The 17,959-nt window shown below is 41.7% G+C and overlaps 1 protein-coding gene across 1 annotated transcript; it reads right to left on the bottom strand.

Annotated features, from left to right (window-relative positions):
• Nucleotides 1-5,755: 5,755 nt before the first annotated feature.
• On the bottom strand, nt 5,756-17,453 carry LOC125517544 (autophagy-related protein 2). The gene is given in 14 exon segments (XM_048682745.2): nt 5,756-6,299; nt 7,096-7,292; nt 7,553-7,755; nt 7,864-7,996; nt 8,252-8,359; nt 8,436-8,549; nt 8,795-8,987; nt 9,699-9,808; nt 9,895-10,391; nt 10,394-12,965; nt 13,059-13,312; nt 14,086-14,234; nt 14,999-16,047; nt 17,031-17,453. Coding segments are annotated over 14 exon segments (5,814 nt in total). The 5' UTR covers nt 17,205-17,453; the 3' UTR covers nt 5,756-6,238.
• Nucleotides 17,454-17,959: the final 506 nt, after the last annotated feature.

Here is a 17,959-nt window from a genome sequence, read left to right as displayed (position 1 = left end):
ACCTGCTCCCTTATTGGAAAGTAGTTCATCACAGAAATCTGTTCCTGTAACTCCTACACCAATTAGTGAGGAAGCTCATGTAACTTCAGATCAAGTTACTACCGAACCACGTAGGTCAATCAGAGTAAGATCCGCACCAGAGTGGTATGGTAATCCTGTTCTGGAAGTCATGTTACTTGACCATGACGAACCTACGAACTATGAGGAAGCGATGATGAGCCTAGATTCCGCAAAATGGCTTGAGTCCATGAAATCTGAGATGGGATCCATGTATGAGAACAAAGTGTGGACTTTAGTTGACTTGCCCGATGATCCGCAAGCCATCGAGAATAAATGGATCTTCAAGAAGAACACTGACGATGACGGTAATGTTACTGTCTACAAAGCTCGACTTGTTGCAAAAGGTTTTCGACAAGTTCAAGGAGTTGACTACGATGAGACTTTCTCACCCGTAGCAATGCTTAAGTCCTCTGAATTATGTTAGCAATTGCCGCATTTTATGATTATGAAATTTGGCAAATGGATGTAAAGACTGCATTCCTGAATGGATTTCTGGAAGAAGAGTTGTATATGATGCAACCTGAAGGTTTTATCGGTCCAAAGGGTGCTAACAAAGTGTGCAAGCTCCAGCGATCCATCTATGGACTGGTGCAAGCATCTCGAAGTTGGAATAAATGTTTTGATAGTGTGATCAAAGCATATGGTTTTATACACACTTTTGGAGAATCCTGTATTTACAAGAAAGTGAGTGGGAGCTCTGTAGCATTTCTAATATTATAATTGGATGACATATTGTTGATTGGAAATGATATAGAATTTCTGGATAGCATAAAGGGATACTTGAATAAGAGTTTTTCAATGAAAGACCTCGGTGAAGCTGCTTATATATTGGGCATCAAGATCTATAGAGATAAATCAAGACGTTTAATTGGACTTTCACAAAGCACATACCTTGATAAAGTTTTGAAGAAGTTCAAAATGGATCAAGCAAAGAAAGGGTTCTTGCCTGTGTTACAAGGTGTGAAGTTGAGTCAGACTCAATGCCCGACCACTGCAGAAGATAGAGAGAAAATGAAAGATGTTCCCTATGCTTCATCCATAGGCTCTATCATGTATGCAATGTTGTGTACTAGACCTGATGTGTGCCTTGCTATTAGCTTAGTAGGGAGGTACCGAAGTAATCCAGGAGTGGATCACTGGACAGCGGTCAAGAACATCCTGAAATACCTGAAAAGGACTAAGGATATGTTTCTCGTTTATGGAGGTGACAAAGAGCTCGTCGTAAATGGTTACATCGATGCAAGCTTTGACACTGATCCGGATGACTCTAAGTCACAAACCGGATACGTGTTTTTATTGAACGATGGAGCTGTCAGTTGGTGTAGTTCTAAGCAAAGCGTCGTGGCGGGATCTACGTGTGAAGCGGAGTACATAGCTGCTTCGGAAGCAGCAAATGAAGGAGTTCATATCCGATCTAGGTGTCATACCTAGTGCATCGGGTCCAATGAAAATCTTTTGTGACAATACTGGTGCAATTGCCTTGGCAAAGGAATCCAGATTTCACAAAAGAACCAAGCACATCAAGAGACGCTTCAATTCCATCTGCGATCAAGTCAAGGAGGGAGACATAGAGATTTGCAAGATACATACGAATCTGAATGTTGCAGACCCGTTGACTAAGCCTCTCTCACGAGCAAAACATGATCAGCACCAAGACTGCATGGGTGTTAGAATCATTACTGTGTAATCTAGATTATTGACTCTAGTGCAAGTGGGAGACTGAAGGAAATATGCCCTAGAGGCAATAATAAAGTTGTTATTTATATTTCCTTATATCATGATAAATGTTTATTATTCATGCTAGAATTGTATTAACCGGAAACTTAGTACATGTGTGAATATATAGAGAAACAGAGTGTCACTAGTTTGCCTCTACTTGACTAGCTCGTTGAATCAATGATGGTTATGTTTCCTAACCATAGACATGAGTTGCCATTTGATTAACGGGATCACATCATTAGAGAATGATGTGATTGACTTGACCCATCCGTTAGCTTAGCACGATGATCGTTTAGTTTGTTGATATTGCTTTCTTCATGACTTATACATGTTCCGATGACTATGAGATTATGCAACTCCCGAGTATCGGAGGAACACTTTGTGTGCTACCAAACGTCACAACGTAACTGGGTGATTATAAAGGTGCTCTACAGGTGTCTCCGATGGTGCTTGTTGAGTTGGCATAGATCGAGATTAGGATTTGTCACTCCGATTGTCGGAGAGGTATCTCTGGGCCCTCTCGGTAATGCACATCAATATAAGCCTTGCAAGCATTGTGATTAATGAGTTAGTTGCGGGATGATGTATTACGGAACGAGTAAAGAGACCTGCCGGTAACGGGATTGAACTAGGTATTGATATACCGACGATCGAATCTCGGGCAAGTAACATACCGATGACAAAGGGAACAACGTATGTTGTTAGTCGGTTTGACCGATAAAGATCTTCATAGAATATGTAGGAGCCAATATGAGCATCCAGGTTCCGATATTGGTTATTGACCAGAGACGAGTCTCGGTCATGTCTACATAGTTCTTGAACCCGTAGGGTCCGCACGCTTAAAGTTCGGTGATGATCGGTATTATGAGTTTATATGTTTTGATGTACCAAAGATAGTTCGGAGTCCCGGATGTGATCACGGACATGACGAGGAGTCTCGAAATGGTCAAGATGTAAAGATTGATATATTGGACGGCTATATTCGAACACCGAAAGTGTTCCGGATGATTTCGGAGAAAACCGGAGTACCGGAGGGGTTACCGGAACCCCCCGGGGAAGTATTGGGCCTTAGTGGGCCTGAGGGGAGAGAGAGGGCAGCAGCCCAGGAGGTGGCGCGCCTCCTCCCATGGGGAGTCCGAATTGGACTAGGGGAAGGGGGTGCGGCCCCTCTTTCCCTCTCCCTCTCCCTCTCTTTCCTTCCCCCTTCCCTCTTCCTAGTTGGACTAGGAAAGGATGAATCCTCTTCCTAGTAGGAAGAGGATTCCTCCTCTCCTTGGGGCGCACCAAGGCTGGCCGGCCTCCCCCCTTGCTCCTTTATATACGGGGGCGGGGGGGCACCCAAATACACACAAGTTGATTGTTCCAAACCATGTGCGGTGCCCCCCTCAACCATAATCCACCTCAATCATATCGTAGCGGTGCTTAGGTGAAGCCCTGCGTCGGTAGCAACATCATCACCGTCACCACGCCGTCGTGCTGACGGAACTCTCCTGTGAAGCTCTGCTGGATCGGAGTTCGTGGGACGTCATCGAGCTAAACGTGTGCTGAACTCGGAGGTGTCGTGCGTTCGGTACTTGGAACGGTCGAAACGTGAAGACGTACGACTACATCAACCGCATTCTCATAACACTTCCGCTTACGGTCTACGAGGGTACGTGGACGATACTCTCCCCTCTCGTTGTTATGCATCACCATGATCTTGTGTGTGCATAGGAATTTTTTTTTGAAATTACTACGTTTCTCAACACCATGAACTATGGAATTCACTATTCTGGGTACCCAACGGTACATGAGGGGTATACTGATTTGAATTAGATATCTGATGCTGATGAGATCAAAGCCACAAGTGGATATGTCTTCACACTTGGTGGTCGTGTTGTTTCCTGAAGTCTTGCAAGAAGACAATCTTAATGAGATCGACTATGGAAGTAGAACTCACAACATTAGACACATCATGCGTCGAAGCAGAATGGCTTCGAGAGCTTTTGATGGATTTGCCAGTGGTTGAATAAACCAGTCACGACTGTCGTTATGAATTGTGGCAATCAAATAGTGATTGCCAATGCTAAGAGTCCAAAGGACAACATGAAATCCACAAAGCACATCAGAAGAAGATTAAAATATGTCAGAAAATCAAGAAACTCCGGAGTGGTAGCGTTGGATTACATCCAAACGGCTAAGAATCTGGTTGACCCTTCTACAAAAGGGCTATCACGGATTGTGATAAAAAATGCATCAAGGAAGATGGGTATGAGACCCACATAAGTTGCCATAAGGGTAACACAACCTATGTGATCGGAGATCCTATGAATTAGGATCTAGGAAAACAATCCAGCGATCAACTGAGGAGAGTATCCTTAATTAACCCACTCTGTTGAGATGCAATAATACTCTCATAATCTGTAAGTCAGGCTGACTTTTGTCTTAATGTGTTCCAAATCTTATGTAAGCAAGATGCTACCCTATAGAGCATTCTTTGGAGGAACATACATATGTGAGCCTAACTGTTGGTCACAATCTATGCGATTGGGTAATCTCTAAGAAGCTCATGAGAAGGTAAGGAGTATGACTAATAAGCTCTACCGGTGGGGTTTAGCCTTCGGCAGCCACGTATCAGCTGACAATAGGTGAAACTTCTACACGCCAAACTAACAATTCAAGACTAGTCCATTGTTCAGTTGTGAAGAAGTCTAATTCTATTGCTCTAGCTGGAAGTTCAACTTAACAGTCTCCACTGAAAATTCTAGTATATCAAACATTGTCTGGAACAGTTGACAAACTTATGTGCCTCGTGATCTGGTGGGGGATTGTTGGATTATAGATGGGCTTAGGCCCATATAATACCATAATCCCTGGTTAATCACTAAGGCACATTTAGGTGCATCACAAGTGGTGGGAAGTTTAGTACCATAATGCTAGTGGAGTGAGAGTGAAACCCCTTTATAAGGGATGCTTTACCACAATGCCATTGGGAGCCTGGGAAGAGGAGATGTACACGCGCGCTCCTCCTCCTCCTTTGCCGCCCGCCTCGTCACGACGAGCGCGCGTCGCGGGTTGCGGGTATGAGCCGAACCGAAGCTTATCTTTGCCGCTCAGGAATGGTTTGACCGTGGGCTGTTCGAGGGCTCGGTAGGCATGGGCCAGTGCCGTGAACCCTAACTCAGTTTACTCACTCCCTCTTGCACAACCCTAGCCGTCATTTACTGTTGCTCTATCTATGCTGCTTCCAGCATCCGCCCCGACGACCACGTACACGGTTGGTCGGGAGAGAAGGTGCCTCCAGAACCCTATCATTCGAGATCCTTCCCGGGAGAACAACATTAAGGTTTTGAGGGAGCGTCTCGACACGACTGCTCCGGTTGTGTCTCCGTCTCCGCCCGCCTTTACTTTCACTACTTCCCCTGCATTGACTCCATGGCTAACGACGAAGCCGCCAAAAAGGCCTCGGCCGATGCCGAGTTGGCCTGGCCAACCGGAGGGTATGACTTGTTCATTCCTTCTTTGCTTGTTCATGTGCTGTCCGTATATATGTTGTTCATAGATGTTTCTATTCTAGTACGTGCTCATATGCTTAAGTATCGGTATGAGATGCATACTTTATTTGTCATGCTTATCATTTACTCGTGGATTAGATTTGTCAAAAATGTGCTAATATTTCCAACATGTTGTACTGTTGTGATTGAAGACGATTAGATGAGAAGTTTTTTTCGCAAAAAAGAAATAATACATGGCGCACCGAATGTGAAGGAACCTGTCAGCTCCGCATAACACAGGCTACTTTCACCGCGACAGATGCAGGTGGACGTGCCCGCAAGGACTTTTTTAATTAGCGCGCGATTAAAGCAACAGCGATCATTTCATCTCCTGCAACGTGCGCACAGAAGTTCCCTGGACACACAAAACCTGCTAACATTTACAATTAAAAGGCAAGACAACTTTCCCTCAAAAAAAAGGCAAGAGAACTTATTATCAGTGCTTTAGCAAGACGAAAACCATAGTCCCAACAGAAACAGAAGAGATATTTACAGAAGTGTCAAAAACAGAAGAGACATATTTACATCCGCACAACTAAGGAAGAGCTACTACAAACGAAAGGCGGAAGAGTTTATCTCCTCTCTCAGGTAATTGCCTAAGCGAGGAGTTTACAAAACTTGCACCAGGGGTGGAAAAGACGCCATGAATTACAACTGTGGGGTGTGAATTACAACTGTGGGGTGTGCTAATTGTACAGACTGTACAAGGCTTACGCCGTATATGATCTAATCTTTCCTACAAAATGTACACCTCTATAATCTCCATGAAGAACAATGAAAATGATGCTGGTTCTCAAGGGTATGATTCCTAGCTGTGCAGAATTCACTTGTCCTATACAAGTTTGCTCGTCATTCGGTGAGATTGCACAGGGGTGCTTGTTTGACCACTTCATGCAGGGAGAGACACGACGGAGTGTCAATGAAGTCTACAGTTGAGAAGGCCCCAGGTACTTGTACATAGATTCTTTCTTGCGTCTAGGATCAAGGCTGTTAATGTGGAAACAAATTCAGTGAACAAAAAGATGATATGCGTATGTTATTAACAATTTAAATGTGGTGACAGCATGGTTGAAATATATCAATCCTTCACAATTCATTGACCTCGGCTTCACTACTGTACTATCTCACAATACCCAGTTACCCTTTTATTAATTATACTGAATACAGCAAGACAATTACTTTGCAAGACCCTGCACAGACATAAAGCTAGAAGTTCCTTAGATAAATAAGCATTTCTCAAGATCCGAGTATCTTGTGATCTCCTCGTTATTATATAATCAAACTGTTCTTATTAAAACATAATTTGTCCAGAGGAATAATTAATATTGCAAAAGGTGAAATCAGAAGATAACTCATGTCACACTGGTCCTGTCTTGTTTTATTCATTGGTCTCTTAACTGTCATCTTTGTTACTTTCTGGACCGAACTAATGAACAGAGGATGCATGCATAAATGCAAGTTGGCTTCTAGAGTAACAGTTCTCGATATACTGCAGGGTTTATTTTGACAATAAATTGGTGTATATTTACAAATAATACAAATATTGAAGTGCCAAATAAGACACAAAATACAGATCCTTATGTGCTGTTTCAAATCTTAACTGGGTAATGATCAACATGCGATTAGAACTGGGTAACTGACCTATAACTTATAGTGATAATAGCAAAGGAATCAAGAGTGAGTTGATCCGAGACCAAACAAAATAGTCTGATGCGATGACATGTCACTAACCCTATATATGCACACAGCTTTAGCCGATATTTGAGAATGAGTGAAAACTCACCTGTTCCTTATACCAAGAAGTGCATAATGTACAGCACGGGCAGTTGCTGATACTGGAGCTACTACAGCAGCTGGAGCTCCACAAATTGCAGTAGTCAGTGCTGATCTGGCACCAGCCCCGCGATTATACACGTTAATAGGATTCCCAATCAAAGCAGAGGCAGTCCTTCCAAGTCCATCAGTAAAGCTTTCATAAGCCTGAACAAAGTTCCAGGTTAATATTAAAACACTTGGCACTACCTGTGTACTTTAGGATTCAGGCTAGTACAGTTCAGAGACTCAGGTGAAGCAATTTCAAGGTCTATTTTTAACTTATCTAGAGACTTTCATAGTGATGCAAAATTAAACTCCAAATCACAGAAAACTAGCAAAGCCCTGAATCCAACTTCATGAAGAAATTTTCATGCTATTCCAGAACAAGAGATATTTTTATCATGCAATTCAAAGGAATTTAATACCTGCTTTATTCCTTGTGTTGCATTTTCGGGTTGGTTTGCCCTTACGTTATCTTTGTTTCTTTTAGCTTCACACGCGGCTAAAGGTGGTGGAAGAGCTGTAAGGGCATGTTCTGCCTTCAGCAGCATATCATGAGCTCCCGCTGCCAAATGGACACCAAGCCCTACAGCTTCAATGGAAACACTTCTGATAAAGGCAACAGCACCTGCCAGACAGAATGCCAGAATCATCATTGATACATATAATCAAGTGTTTAAAACACACCACATATGAACTTCAACATATATTTAAGCAATGTATCTATGTAGCTTACCTCTTTGCATTCCCTTGACCAACTTCCGGTCTTTCTTGTAACTTTCGATGGGTAAAGATATCAATTTCTTAGTGCCTGAAACAATGGCACTGACTGATTTTAAAGGAGGAAGCCCTTTTAACAATTTATGGACCTACACAAACATAACACATTGTCAGTTCTACAAATGACATGTGTTTAGACGAGTGATAGAGAAAAAAAAGTTCTTTTGTTAACATATATTTTCTCCTTATTTTGCACACCTGTGTATAGTATACCTACATATGGAGCTGCACATATTGCAAACTCTATTTCTCTCATAATATTTTCCCATGTTAAGTTTGTATATGTTTGCATACGTAACAGAGAGCACGTCTAAATGTACAGATGAGCATGGGGAGATCATAACCTGATTTTTAGATATGTCCTCCAACCACTCTGCACCAACTGTTTCACAAATACTATTCCACCCATACACCCCCATTGCAGAAACATGTTTAAGCTTCAAATCGACTCCCTGCAGAAGAAACTTCATTAGGATTGCCTATCAACAGATTGATTGCTTCTAGAGTATTTTTTCAACAACAGTTTACCTTCAACGGAAGGATGTTGAGAAGTTCTGCATAATTTCCTTTGCCTAGTGCAACAGGATCAAACTGACAAGGGATATAGTTGATGTGCAGAACAATAGGCTTGACATCAAATTTCTGGCATCAGAGAAAGAAAAAAATCAGATCGCAGTGGTTCCTACTAAACATAAAGAACCCTGCTGCCTACCAGTAAAAATATGTTCTGCTGCACGTGCAGATTATTTATTTATTTTTTGCAAGATTACACGTGCAGAATTTTTAGTCATGTTTAGTTAGTGCAAAAAAGTTCTCACGTAAACCATATCAAGTCTGGTGAATGACAAACACAAATCAAGAGGATCTTTTTTTAGTCTCCAAAGTACCTGAAAGAACGGAAGTAATGCCTCATCCAGAACTGTATTGCTTCCATAGATTGTGCTCTCTATATGAACAATATCATTTTTGCAAGGCAAATGAGAGCTGTTGTTACAAGAGTCATTCTGAAAGAAACACATGAGGAACTTAAGCTGCCCTTGATCAAGATGCAATTGAAGAGGCAAAATCTCAAGGCACAATCTGGAAAGGTTAGGTGCAAGAGAAGATGGTCAGTCATCATACTGGGTGCACATGTAAGGTGTCGGAAGGAAGCGATGGGTAACAGCCAGCACTTCAATGATACTTGGGAATTATAACTCAGCATTTAAATACGGCACATACACAAAATTAGTGTTAACGCCTAAGGCCAACAGCAACAGTCTTGTCACCAACAACCATATAGGCATGAATTTCAAATTCAGATATGTCATCACAAATGTGTTTTGCGTCAAAAACTCAATATTGTTAAAGCAACCTAAAGCCTGCCATCGCTAACTTTGGACCTTATGGTGTAATTGAGATGTCCACATTACATACAAAATATTAGTTCATAAATTTCCATAACTACACGCATGAAGCAACCTCAATACTGGATTGTACAAAAAAAAAGACACCAGATTAGATCCATTTACTAAATAAAGTGTGTCTCTACTATTTAGCTATGAGACTCGCCATCTTCCATTTTTAGCCAATTCTATTAGGACTTGTTCTAGTAATGATCCGCAGCCAGTACATAAGTTCTTTATAGGTCAGCAGATGTGGATGATATAGATGAGGTATCCTTACAGTACTGTGTATTCTTTAACCATTTGGATCTATTAAGTACAGAGCAAACTTTCAAAGTCTTCATGGTTAACATAAGCAAGAGAATTAATTCAGTGCATACGTAATGTAACACAATCCTGCATTTACCTGTAATCTTCCAAAGGAGTCTGTAGCTCGGGCTTTACAGACTCCAGTTCTAACGTGAATGCACTAGAACAAGATTCTCTTGGGTAATCTGAGTCGTAGCAGCCAAGAACCTTTTAGAAGGACCAGAAGAGTTAAAACCATTAGCCCAGTGATAAAAGCAGATGCTTTACGTAATTTTAGCCACAAAAAGACATACCATTTTCCATGGAGCATCCACCCTTTGATCACAAAGATTTATGTCCCGTGCAGAGATAGATAACTTAGAAACAGAAACACCCCCATCTGGATACATATCAAACTGTACACCAAGCCCCGAGATAAGAAATTCTAAGGAAGAGCTCATATTCCTTCCACTTGAGGATGAGAAGTTATTTACATCTTTCTGAGCTAATGACCAGTCATCTCCAGCATACATTCGCCAATTGACATTTACATCATGAATTATAACCTTTCCTTTCAAATAACAAGATTCCTCATAATTCAAGCTGCAAACAGTAGGCTTCCCTTCTTGGCGGACCACATGCCCTCCTTGTGGGTTGTTCCTTTCCGGAACATGACTCTCAACTATTGTCAAGGGAATACTGTTATACCATCCACCATGTTCAAATTCCATGGTTTTATAAGCATCATCAACAGATATACATTGATGTCCTACATTACATAGAGTTGACGATGATGTCTGTAGAAGGTCAGGCAGGAGTCCTGTTTCAATGGTATTTCAGTAGTATTGACTTTTGGAGTAGCTAATGATGATCCAAACAAAATGTGTGAAACACTGGCGTCAGTTGCCCCAGGGGTGGGCGACTCAGACTCAACATCCATTCCATTGCTACTTGGTGAGTTGTGACAATTTCTGCTAGAAAAATTGTAGGCTTTGTAGTCCTGGTCTGTGTAAAAAGCATTCTCAATTATATCATCAAGTAGTCCATCTGATAAGCACTCTCCAGAATATGCCAAGTTGTCAATGCTGCTCTCTGACTTGTCTGATGCATCACTGGCCATATTATGGTTGTTTGCTTGCTGGACACTATTCCACCTAGATTGTAGATGAACTAAAGCATCACGCATGTCTGGAGCATATAGATTCTGGAGTTGGGAACACAAACAAATAAGACCATGTGTTGTATCACAACATGTACCAATATCAAATTGTGAATCTGATATTTCAAGCTTCCAAAAGGAAGTGTCAATTCTTAGAGCAGCTTCAATGAACGTGTCACGGGCAATCTTAGTGTAACCCATTTTACGAAGATAATCAACACCATAACCGCAAGTGGCATTTTTGGAACCAAATGATTCACAGATGAAAAGCCCGAGATCTCGCAGCTGGATATCAAAATCTGTAGCTGCAGAGTCTGGTGCAGATATACTGTGAAGTTTAAACGATGATGCAGCTAAAATGCATGAAAAAGACTTGCAATCAGGAGCTTCAGCGCTGAAGGTGGAAGTTTTTACATGAGATTCATAGCTCACAGCAACATCAACCAACTCAAGAAAAAAAGATGACCGGTCACCAGGACATGAATTATCCCCTGTTCTGCTGTTATTGGACTGTTCAGTTCCGCGTGAACCTGCATTAAACAGCAGGCACATTGCATTGATCCAATCCATGCGTCCACCAGGTGCCACAATTGTCCCAGAACGAAAACTGGCAGAAGTATAGTCCTCTTGTAGATTTGGGTTCCTGATGTGGGTCACAGAACAGCCAGAAGTTCCAAAAGATAGTGCATTGTTTCCTTCACCATCACCTCGCATATTAGCAGAGTCCTTACAGACAACTACGAGAAAAACTTTGCTTTCGGCATAGGTTTTATCATTTGTATCAGTAACAGAACCCCAAAGCTCACCTTCACCATGATTCACCCAAAGAAAACTGGCATTATTGATTCCGCCTACATTAGAAAAAGAGCACAGGGAAATTTTTGAAATGGACAGCTTAAAACAATTCCAGGAACCTTCTAGTTCTGTCTACAGCAAAGGACCAACTACCACAGTTTCATTTAATTCAGTACAAATATCCAAAAAGCTGCATTCAAAAGTGATAGCTGATTGGATGGCAACATCATTGATAGGCATAGATTTGTCCCTTCCACTTTCAGAGCTGCTCATTGCACCATCGGACAGCCCGCTGAGAATGCAATCTAGTAGCTGATTCAGTAATCCACAATCCTTCTTATTGAGATGAACTGAAACTGAAGAAAGTTTAATATGCAGAAAGCACTCAGTGCTCTGAAGGAGCTCCTGGCATATACTATAACTCGACTTCTCAAGATCCTGTGAGGTTGTATAAGAGGAAACACCAGCAAAATTGCCCCTTTCTCGCTGAGTAATCTTTTGGTCATGCAGGTTTGGCAAACTCCAAGCTTTACTAACCATCTCAGGGTCAGTTACAGGGTATTTTCTCCAGATCATCTTAATACTAGAGTCGCTACAGTTGGAACTAGTGACTGAGATAATCTTCAGAGCAAAAAAAGTTTGCCTACTCAAAGAACGGCTTCTGTCATCCAATTCATAGCTCATCGGTCTAAGCAAATAGATGTCGAAGTTCCCAGCAGCCAAATGGAGTGAGGTAGATGGTATGCCGGAATGAGCATCATTAGGCATTTCCTTTCGGAATGGAGACGAAGCTTCCCCTGGGTCCAGAGAGGATGTGCGGTCAATGACAAGGAATGTATCCAGGATGGATGGGCGGCTTAAATCCCATGGGGACTCAGTAGGAAAGCAAATGATGACTCTTGAACGTGAGAGAGCCATCTGAACCTTTAGACTCCCACTTGGTGAAATATTAGTTTTGGTGGTCAACTTACTGTTTCCTGTATCACCACGCATATGGAGTTTATGCTCTCCGTGCACCGCATCAGACTCAATTTTACTGATAAAATTCAGTAGCATGTGTACTGTATGGAAATGCACCCACCAAACTAATGAAGCCAAACAGATTGACAGTGAAGTTGAGCTTACTGAGTTGCCACCTCGATCTGTGCTACTAACATCATAATGGAATGTGGAATCACCAAATGTTTTAAGCAACTCAACCTTAGCTAGTTTACTTGAATTGTTCGAAGAGTATCCAGATGACTCCACCCAGTAATCTTGAGCAGCAAACGGGAATGAAGGGAGAGCAGCTTGAACTTCATGGCAATAATCACTATTTAAGAAAGGAGCACTAACGGGTGTGTGATCTGAATCATGCTTTTCAGTGCTGTAGTATTCATCGAGCCTCATGTGGCCAATCGATGCTTTCAACCTCAAGTTTTTCGGATATGTCTGCAGACATGAAGAAAAATATTTAGTATCAAGCTTCATGACACTTCAAATGATGTATTAACTGAGAACAATGCTGTTGATGGCAGACCATACCTCAAGGTCAAGATGAATGTTATGACACTTGTATTCAAGATGATGCATACTTAAACTGGAAGCACTAGCAGGAGATATCATCGATCGCTCAAAATGAGCAGGAGAAAGACAGCTTGAAAACATTTCCAAACTTCTCATATCTTTGACGAGACTCAGAGAAATACTGGAACTGCCAGTATCCATTTCATCACTGAACAAAAGAATAATGCCTATCTGAGCAATGGAAGCCCGCAAGGTTTTCTCAATCAGTGTTTCTGTTAGGAAAAAAAAAACTAAAATAAGTAATGCCATGATATACATATATAAAAGTTAAATGGACAAAAAGTAAAGCACTACAGCTACTTGGTTTAACACCAGAAATTGCAACATTAGCCACCGTGGAAAGAGAATTGAAGGAAGCTGTTTCTTATTCATGAATCACAAGTATGGATATCAGAAGGAGGTGATCTTAGAGTCGTCTAACAGGTCTGCTGTTGATCATAAGCCAGCATAAACTCGAGATCTGGGAGTAGTTGGGTTTTCGGCAAATTCCAATATTAAAGTTCGTTCAATTTGGTACTTGCTCAAATTTTGGTTTTCAGTTAGTAGGGCAGAGACGAAACTAACAAACCAGATGTCCCAGTTAATTAAAAAATACTGTTACGAAACAGCACCACCATATTACTGAGGGGTCAGCAATATGTCCCATCATCATACTATTCAGATGCTAGCAGGTATAATATTTCTTATTCTCACCAAAAACGCAAAGGCACAATTTTTTTTTCTTGGAAGTGTGGAACACAATTCAACTAAATATGGACAGTGTTCAATAAAATCAAGAGTAAAAGCAAATGGTAGCTGAAGGAGCAAAGTTAATACTAGTAGATAACTCAATCCGCAAGAAAATTATCACTAATTGATAACTAAGTAGAATAGAGAGCATAAATTGGTATCAATGTAAGTATTTCATGCTTCATGCGGGTAGAGTGGATAATATGTCTAACCAACAAAAAACTGAAAAGATGTACAACAAAGTACAAGCGGATACCTTTAGGGACTTGATCGGATCCAGAAGCTAAAGCGGATGCAAAAGTAATTGCGTTGAATACCAAACACGTCCAGTCCCATATGCCACTATTTCCTAAATTAGTATGAGAGCTCCTCAGTTCCTCAAAGCATTCAAAGAACTGACTGATGCTGTCAAAGATGGAGAACAACAACAAGTTAGTAATAGAATTAGGCCAGTGTAAATATATATTTTTCTCAAGTGACCTGCTTCCCTTAAGAAATGTAAAAGCAAACAAACTCAACAAGAGATAAATTCTTACAAGAACTTAAACAAAGACAAAAACATGGAAAACTTACAATAAATTCAAATAAGAAGATTGGTGCATTTGGCCATTCAATCCCAGGCTGCATACTAAAGATGCAGATAAACATTCTAACAATTCATGCCCCATGCTGCTCAGTAAGTTGGGATGTTCATAGGACAAGACATTTCAGAGACAGTTGAAGAACTATCACAAGAGGGCAAGAGCAACAAGCACACAAGGCAATGGCCACTCAAAGAAAAACAGTGAAAGAAGAAACTGGCCATAAACCCCCAATGCATGCACAACACAGTGAGAAACTAGGGACCAATAATTCGTAAAACCATCTGATTGAACAGTTTTTTTCTAATGTTTGAGACAAAGGAAGCAGCCCTTCTAATTCTATTATCAGAAACCAGCATGCAGTTCAGTTACAAAGTTTATGAAGAATGATAGAAATAAAAGCAATGTGACATAGAAACATCATGTTTTTATCTGTTCTGCAATGATATAAGAGGTATGTCAAAAATATGCTAGAGAAATGTTTATAAGAGATTAATAATGTGACCTGACGCAAATAAGAAGGTGACAGATACATGGGTAAAACGACTGTCAAAAACCTTTGAAGAAACATTAAACAAAGAAACAAACCTTTCATCACAATCTGAATCAAATTCACCTTGGTCACTATGGACACCAAGACCCGGAATCCAGTCTTGAATTACATGTGCCTTGTTGAGGAAACCATCCTGAAAATTGTCTTGCCTGCTTCGAGAAAATGCTCTCTGTGACAAACCGTCCCCGCTAGCTATCGCAGAGGCTGAACCTGATTTCGACGAGCTTGATGTGGATGCACATAAGGAAGCTCTGGAGGCGTTCATAGACATATCTGCAGTACTATGTACACAATTAGGTTCATCTGCCGAGTTCCTACAAAGAGAATCATATACATCCATGAACCATTGGATACTGCTCATCTGTAACTGCAATTCTAATGAATCAACAGATATGTCTGCATCAATTTTTTGAAAGTTCAAGCATCCACTATTCCATGGGATGCTTAAGTTCAATGTTCCTGAGAATCCACCAATGGGACCTGTCAAGACCGCAGTAGTACTATGATTTGATGAAATGTCAGCTGTTCCTCTATCCAGATCGTTCTGAAGATTTGCATCAACATCATCCATCTTCAAAAACTCAATGACCGCCTCTTGGAATGTTACTAAGTTATTCAATTTGACCGGACTGTCTGTTGAAAGATTGGTTCCACACTGTATCTCTTTAGTTCGGAAAACTAGCGACCGATTAAATTGCAAGGCCCTTTTATCCAAAATGCTTTGAGGGTCAAATACTACATACGTATTTTTCAACTTGATATTAAATCTTGTAAGAAACTGCTTGATGGCGTTGGCTATTCTCTTCACACCATCGTCCACATCTCGAGATGCAGAAGTAGAGCAGGGATTACTATCAGGTTCATTCCTCTTGGTCTCAGCCGATCTCGCCTCTGTATCACTATTACCAGCAGAAACAGAGCACTCAGTATCTACAGGTGAGGCTTCACTAGCAACAGATGGTGCAAGTACAAACTCCAACCCTTCCACTACAATCTCAACCTTCCAACTCCTTAACTGTAAAGGTAATTTAACTAGCAGGGATTTTATAGATCCTTCTTTAACTGTGATAGGAGATCCTGATAGCTGAAATAGAAAATAAAGTTAGCCGCAAAATACGTAAGGAGAAGAGTGTAAACAGAAAATTAACAGTCTATATAAAATCTAACAGACTATAAGTTGGCAGCATAACTTAGAATTCAACAAGTACGAGTGATCAAATGTAGCATATAGGCAGTGGTGTTATGCTTGTGAACTACAGCAGGTGGAAAATGCAAGTTTGTCACTGAGGCAAGAGCACACGCATAAGATAGAGTATGTCCAGTAGTAAGTGCCACAACAAGTCAGGTTTGAAGGACAAAATTAAACACAACGGAATGCAGCTCGGTCAGAGCAAATGCGACATATTTCAAGTTAGTGTGACTCCCAAAACTAACACTCTTTTTAGTGTCTTGAATTTCTTGTAACTCCGGTGGAGGCATTTCTTTTGCCCTTCTTCTTTAATATATGATATGCACACTCGTGCATATTCGAGAAAAAAAAAAGACAATGGCCCTGTTTGGATCATGGGGTTAGAGCTAGTTTGGGTTAGTTGGAGGCTCAAATAACTCAAAAGTATCCAAACAGGAAGGGTTAGAGTGGGTTAGTTTCATCTAACCCAACTATCCCGGTGGAAAGGTGCTTATTTGGGTTAGAGTGGGTTAGAAAATAACTCTAACTCTAACTGTGTTAGAGTATCCAAACAGGGCCAATGGATGGAAGATTTTATTACCCCCGGCCTCTGCATCATAGTATATGCAAATATTGCAGCCTAATTATTACAACGTTTATTACTAAGTCACCAAACATGGTAGACTTGTAGCCGATTCTTCAGTTCTTCACCCTAGCGCTGAAATCCCCAGAGCTTGGCCCGACATTCCAAAAAAAGCAAAAGCGAGCCTAACCGATCGCACCAGCGCCCAATTGCAATCAGAAAAACATAAAACCGAATTCATCCACCAATCAAAGGAAGGGGCGTCTAATCGAACACGTGCGCGGCAAAGCCCTAACTAAACCCATACGATGCGCACCTTTGCGTTGATGAAGTCGGCGTTGAGCGCGAGATCGGAGAGTTGGAGCGTGCCGCGGGTGAGCTGGAGGTCCAACTGGTCAAGGTCGAGGTCGCCCAGGGTGAGGTCCCCGAGCCGCTTCAGCAGCCACCTGCACACCGGCTTCAGCAGCGTCCCCGCCGACAGCCCCCACATCGGCCTCGACCCTCGCCTCCCGGCTCTGCGGCGGCGGCGGACGAAGTAGCGGAGACTGCTAGCAGGTACTCGGCGTCGCGATGAGGTGGGACGGCAACGGGAACGGAAAGGCGGTGGTATAGAGAGATTTTAGAGCCGCGTTGGGTCGGGCTGGAGCACCCGGGCCGGGGTGTACTCGGGAGAGGAAGTTCGTTTCAGAAAGCACCCGGGGCGACGAAGGACTCTGCGCTGGACGGTGGAGAGGAAACCGTGGCCGTCATGGGTACAATGTACTGTGGATAGTTGGTTCAAATACGAACACAAACCAAAGAGTACAGGTACTAAAAAAGTACAGTATCTCTTAACGATTTTCCCTATACAAATCAAAAGTCAAATTTTTTAACAAGTAAATTGCAAAAAACTACCACAGCAGCCACATCAAATCAGAAAACCATCGTTTAGCCAACATTTTACAAAACATGCTAAATACTTGATTGAATGCGTTTTGACATGAAAAATGACAGATAGAGCCCCTGTAAGCGATGGTGTGGCAACTAATGTTCACATCATTAGAGAAGACCGTTGTGTTGATGTAGGGATCACATGTCATCGTTTATATATATCTTTTTTTCTCTCATGCATTTCATCAAACACCTTATGCGCACTAACAGAGGCCACCGGCATATGCCGTGCACCTGCACCATCCTCTACATGCACATGTGTGCTCTGAGCCGCCATGCGTGACCGAGCCATTGAAGTTGACCCCGTCGAGCCGC

This window comes from Triticum urartu, chromosome 6A (assembly GCF_056163025.1).
Source record: "Triticum urartu cultivar PI428250 chromosome 6A, HENAU_Tu73, whole genome shotgun sequence".
NCBI lineage: Eukaryota > Viridiplantae > Streptophyta > Magnoliopsida > Poales > Poaceae > Triticum > Triticum urartu.
The sequence above is the reverse complement of the archived record's forward strand: the minus strand, read 5'-3'. Positions and strand labels throughout refer to the sequence as shown.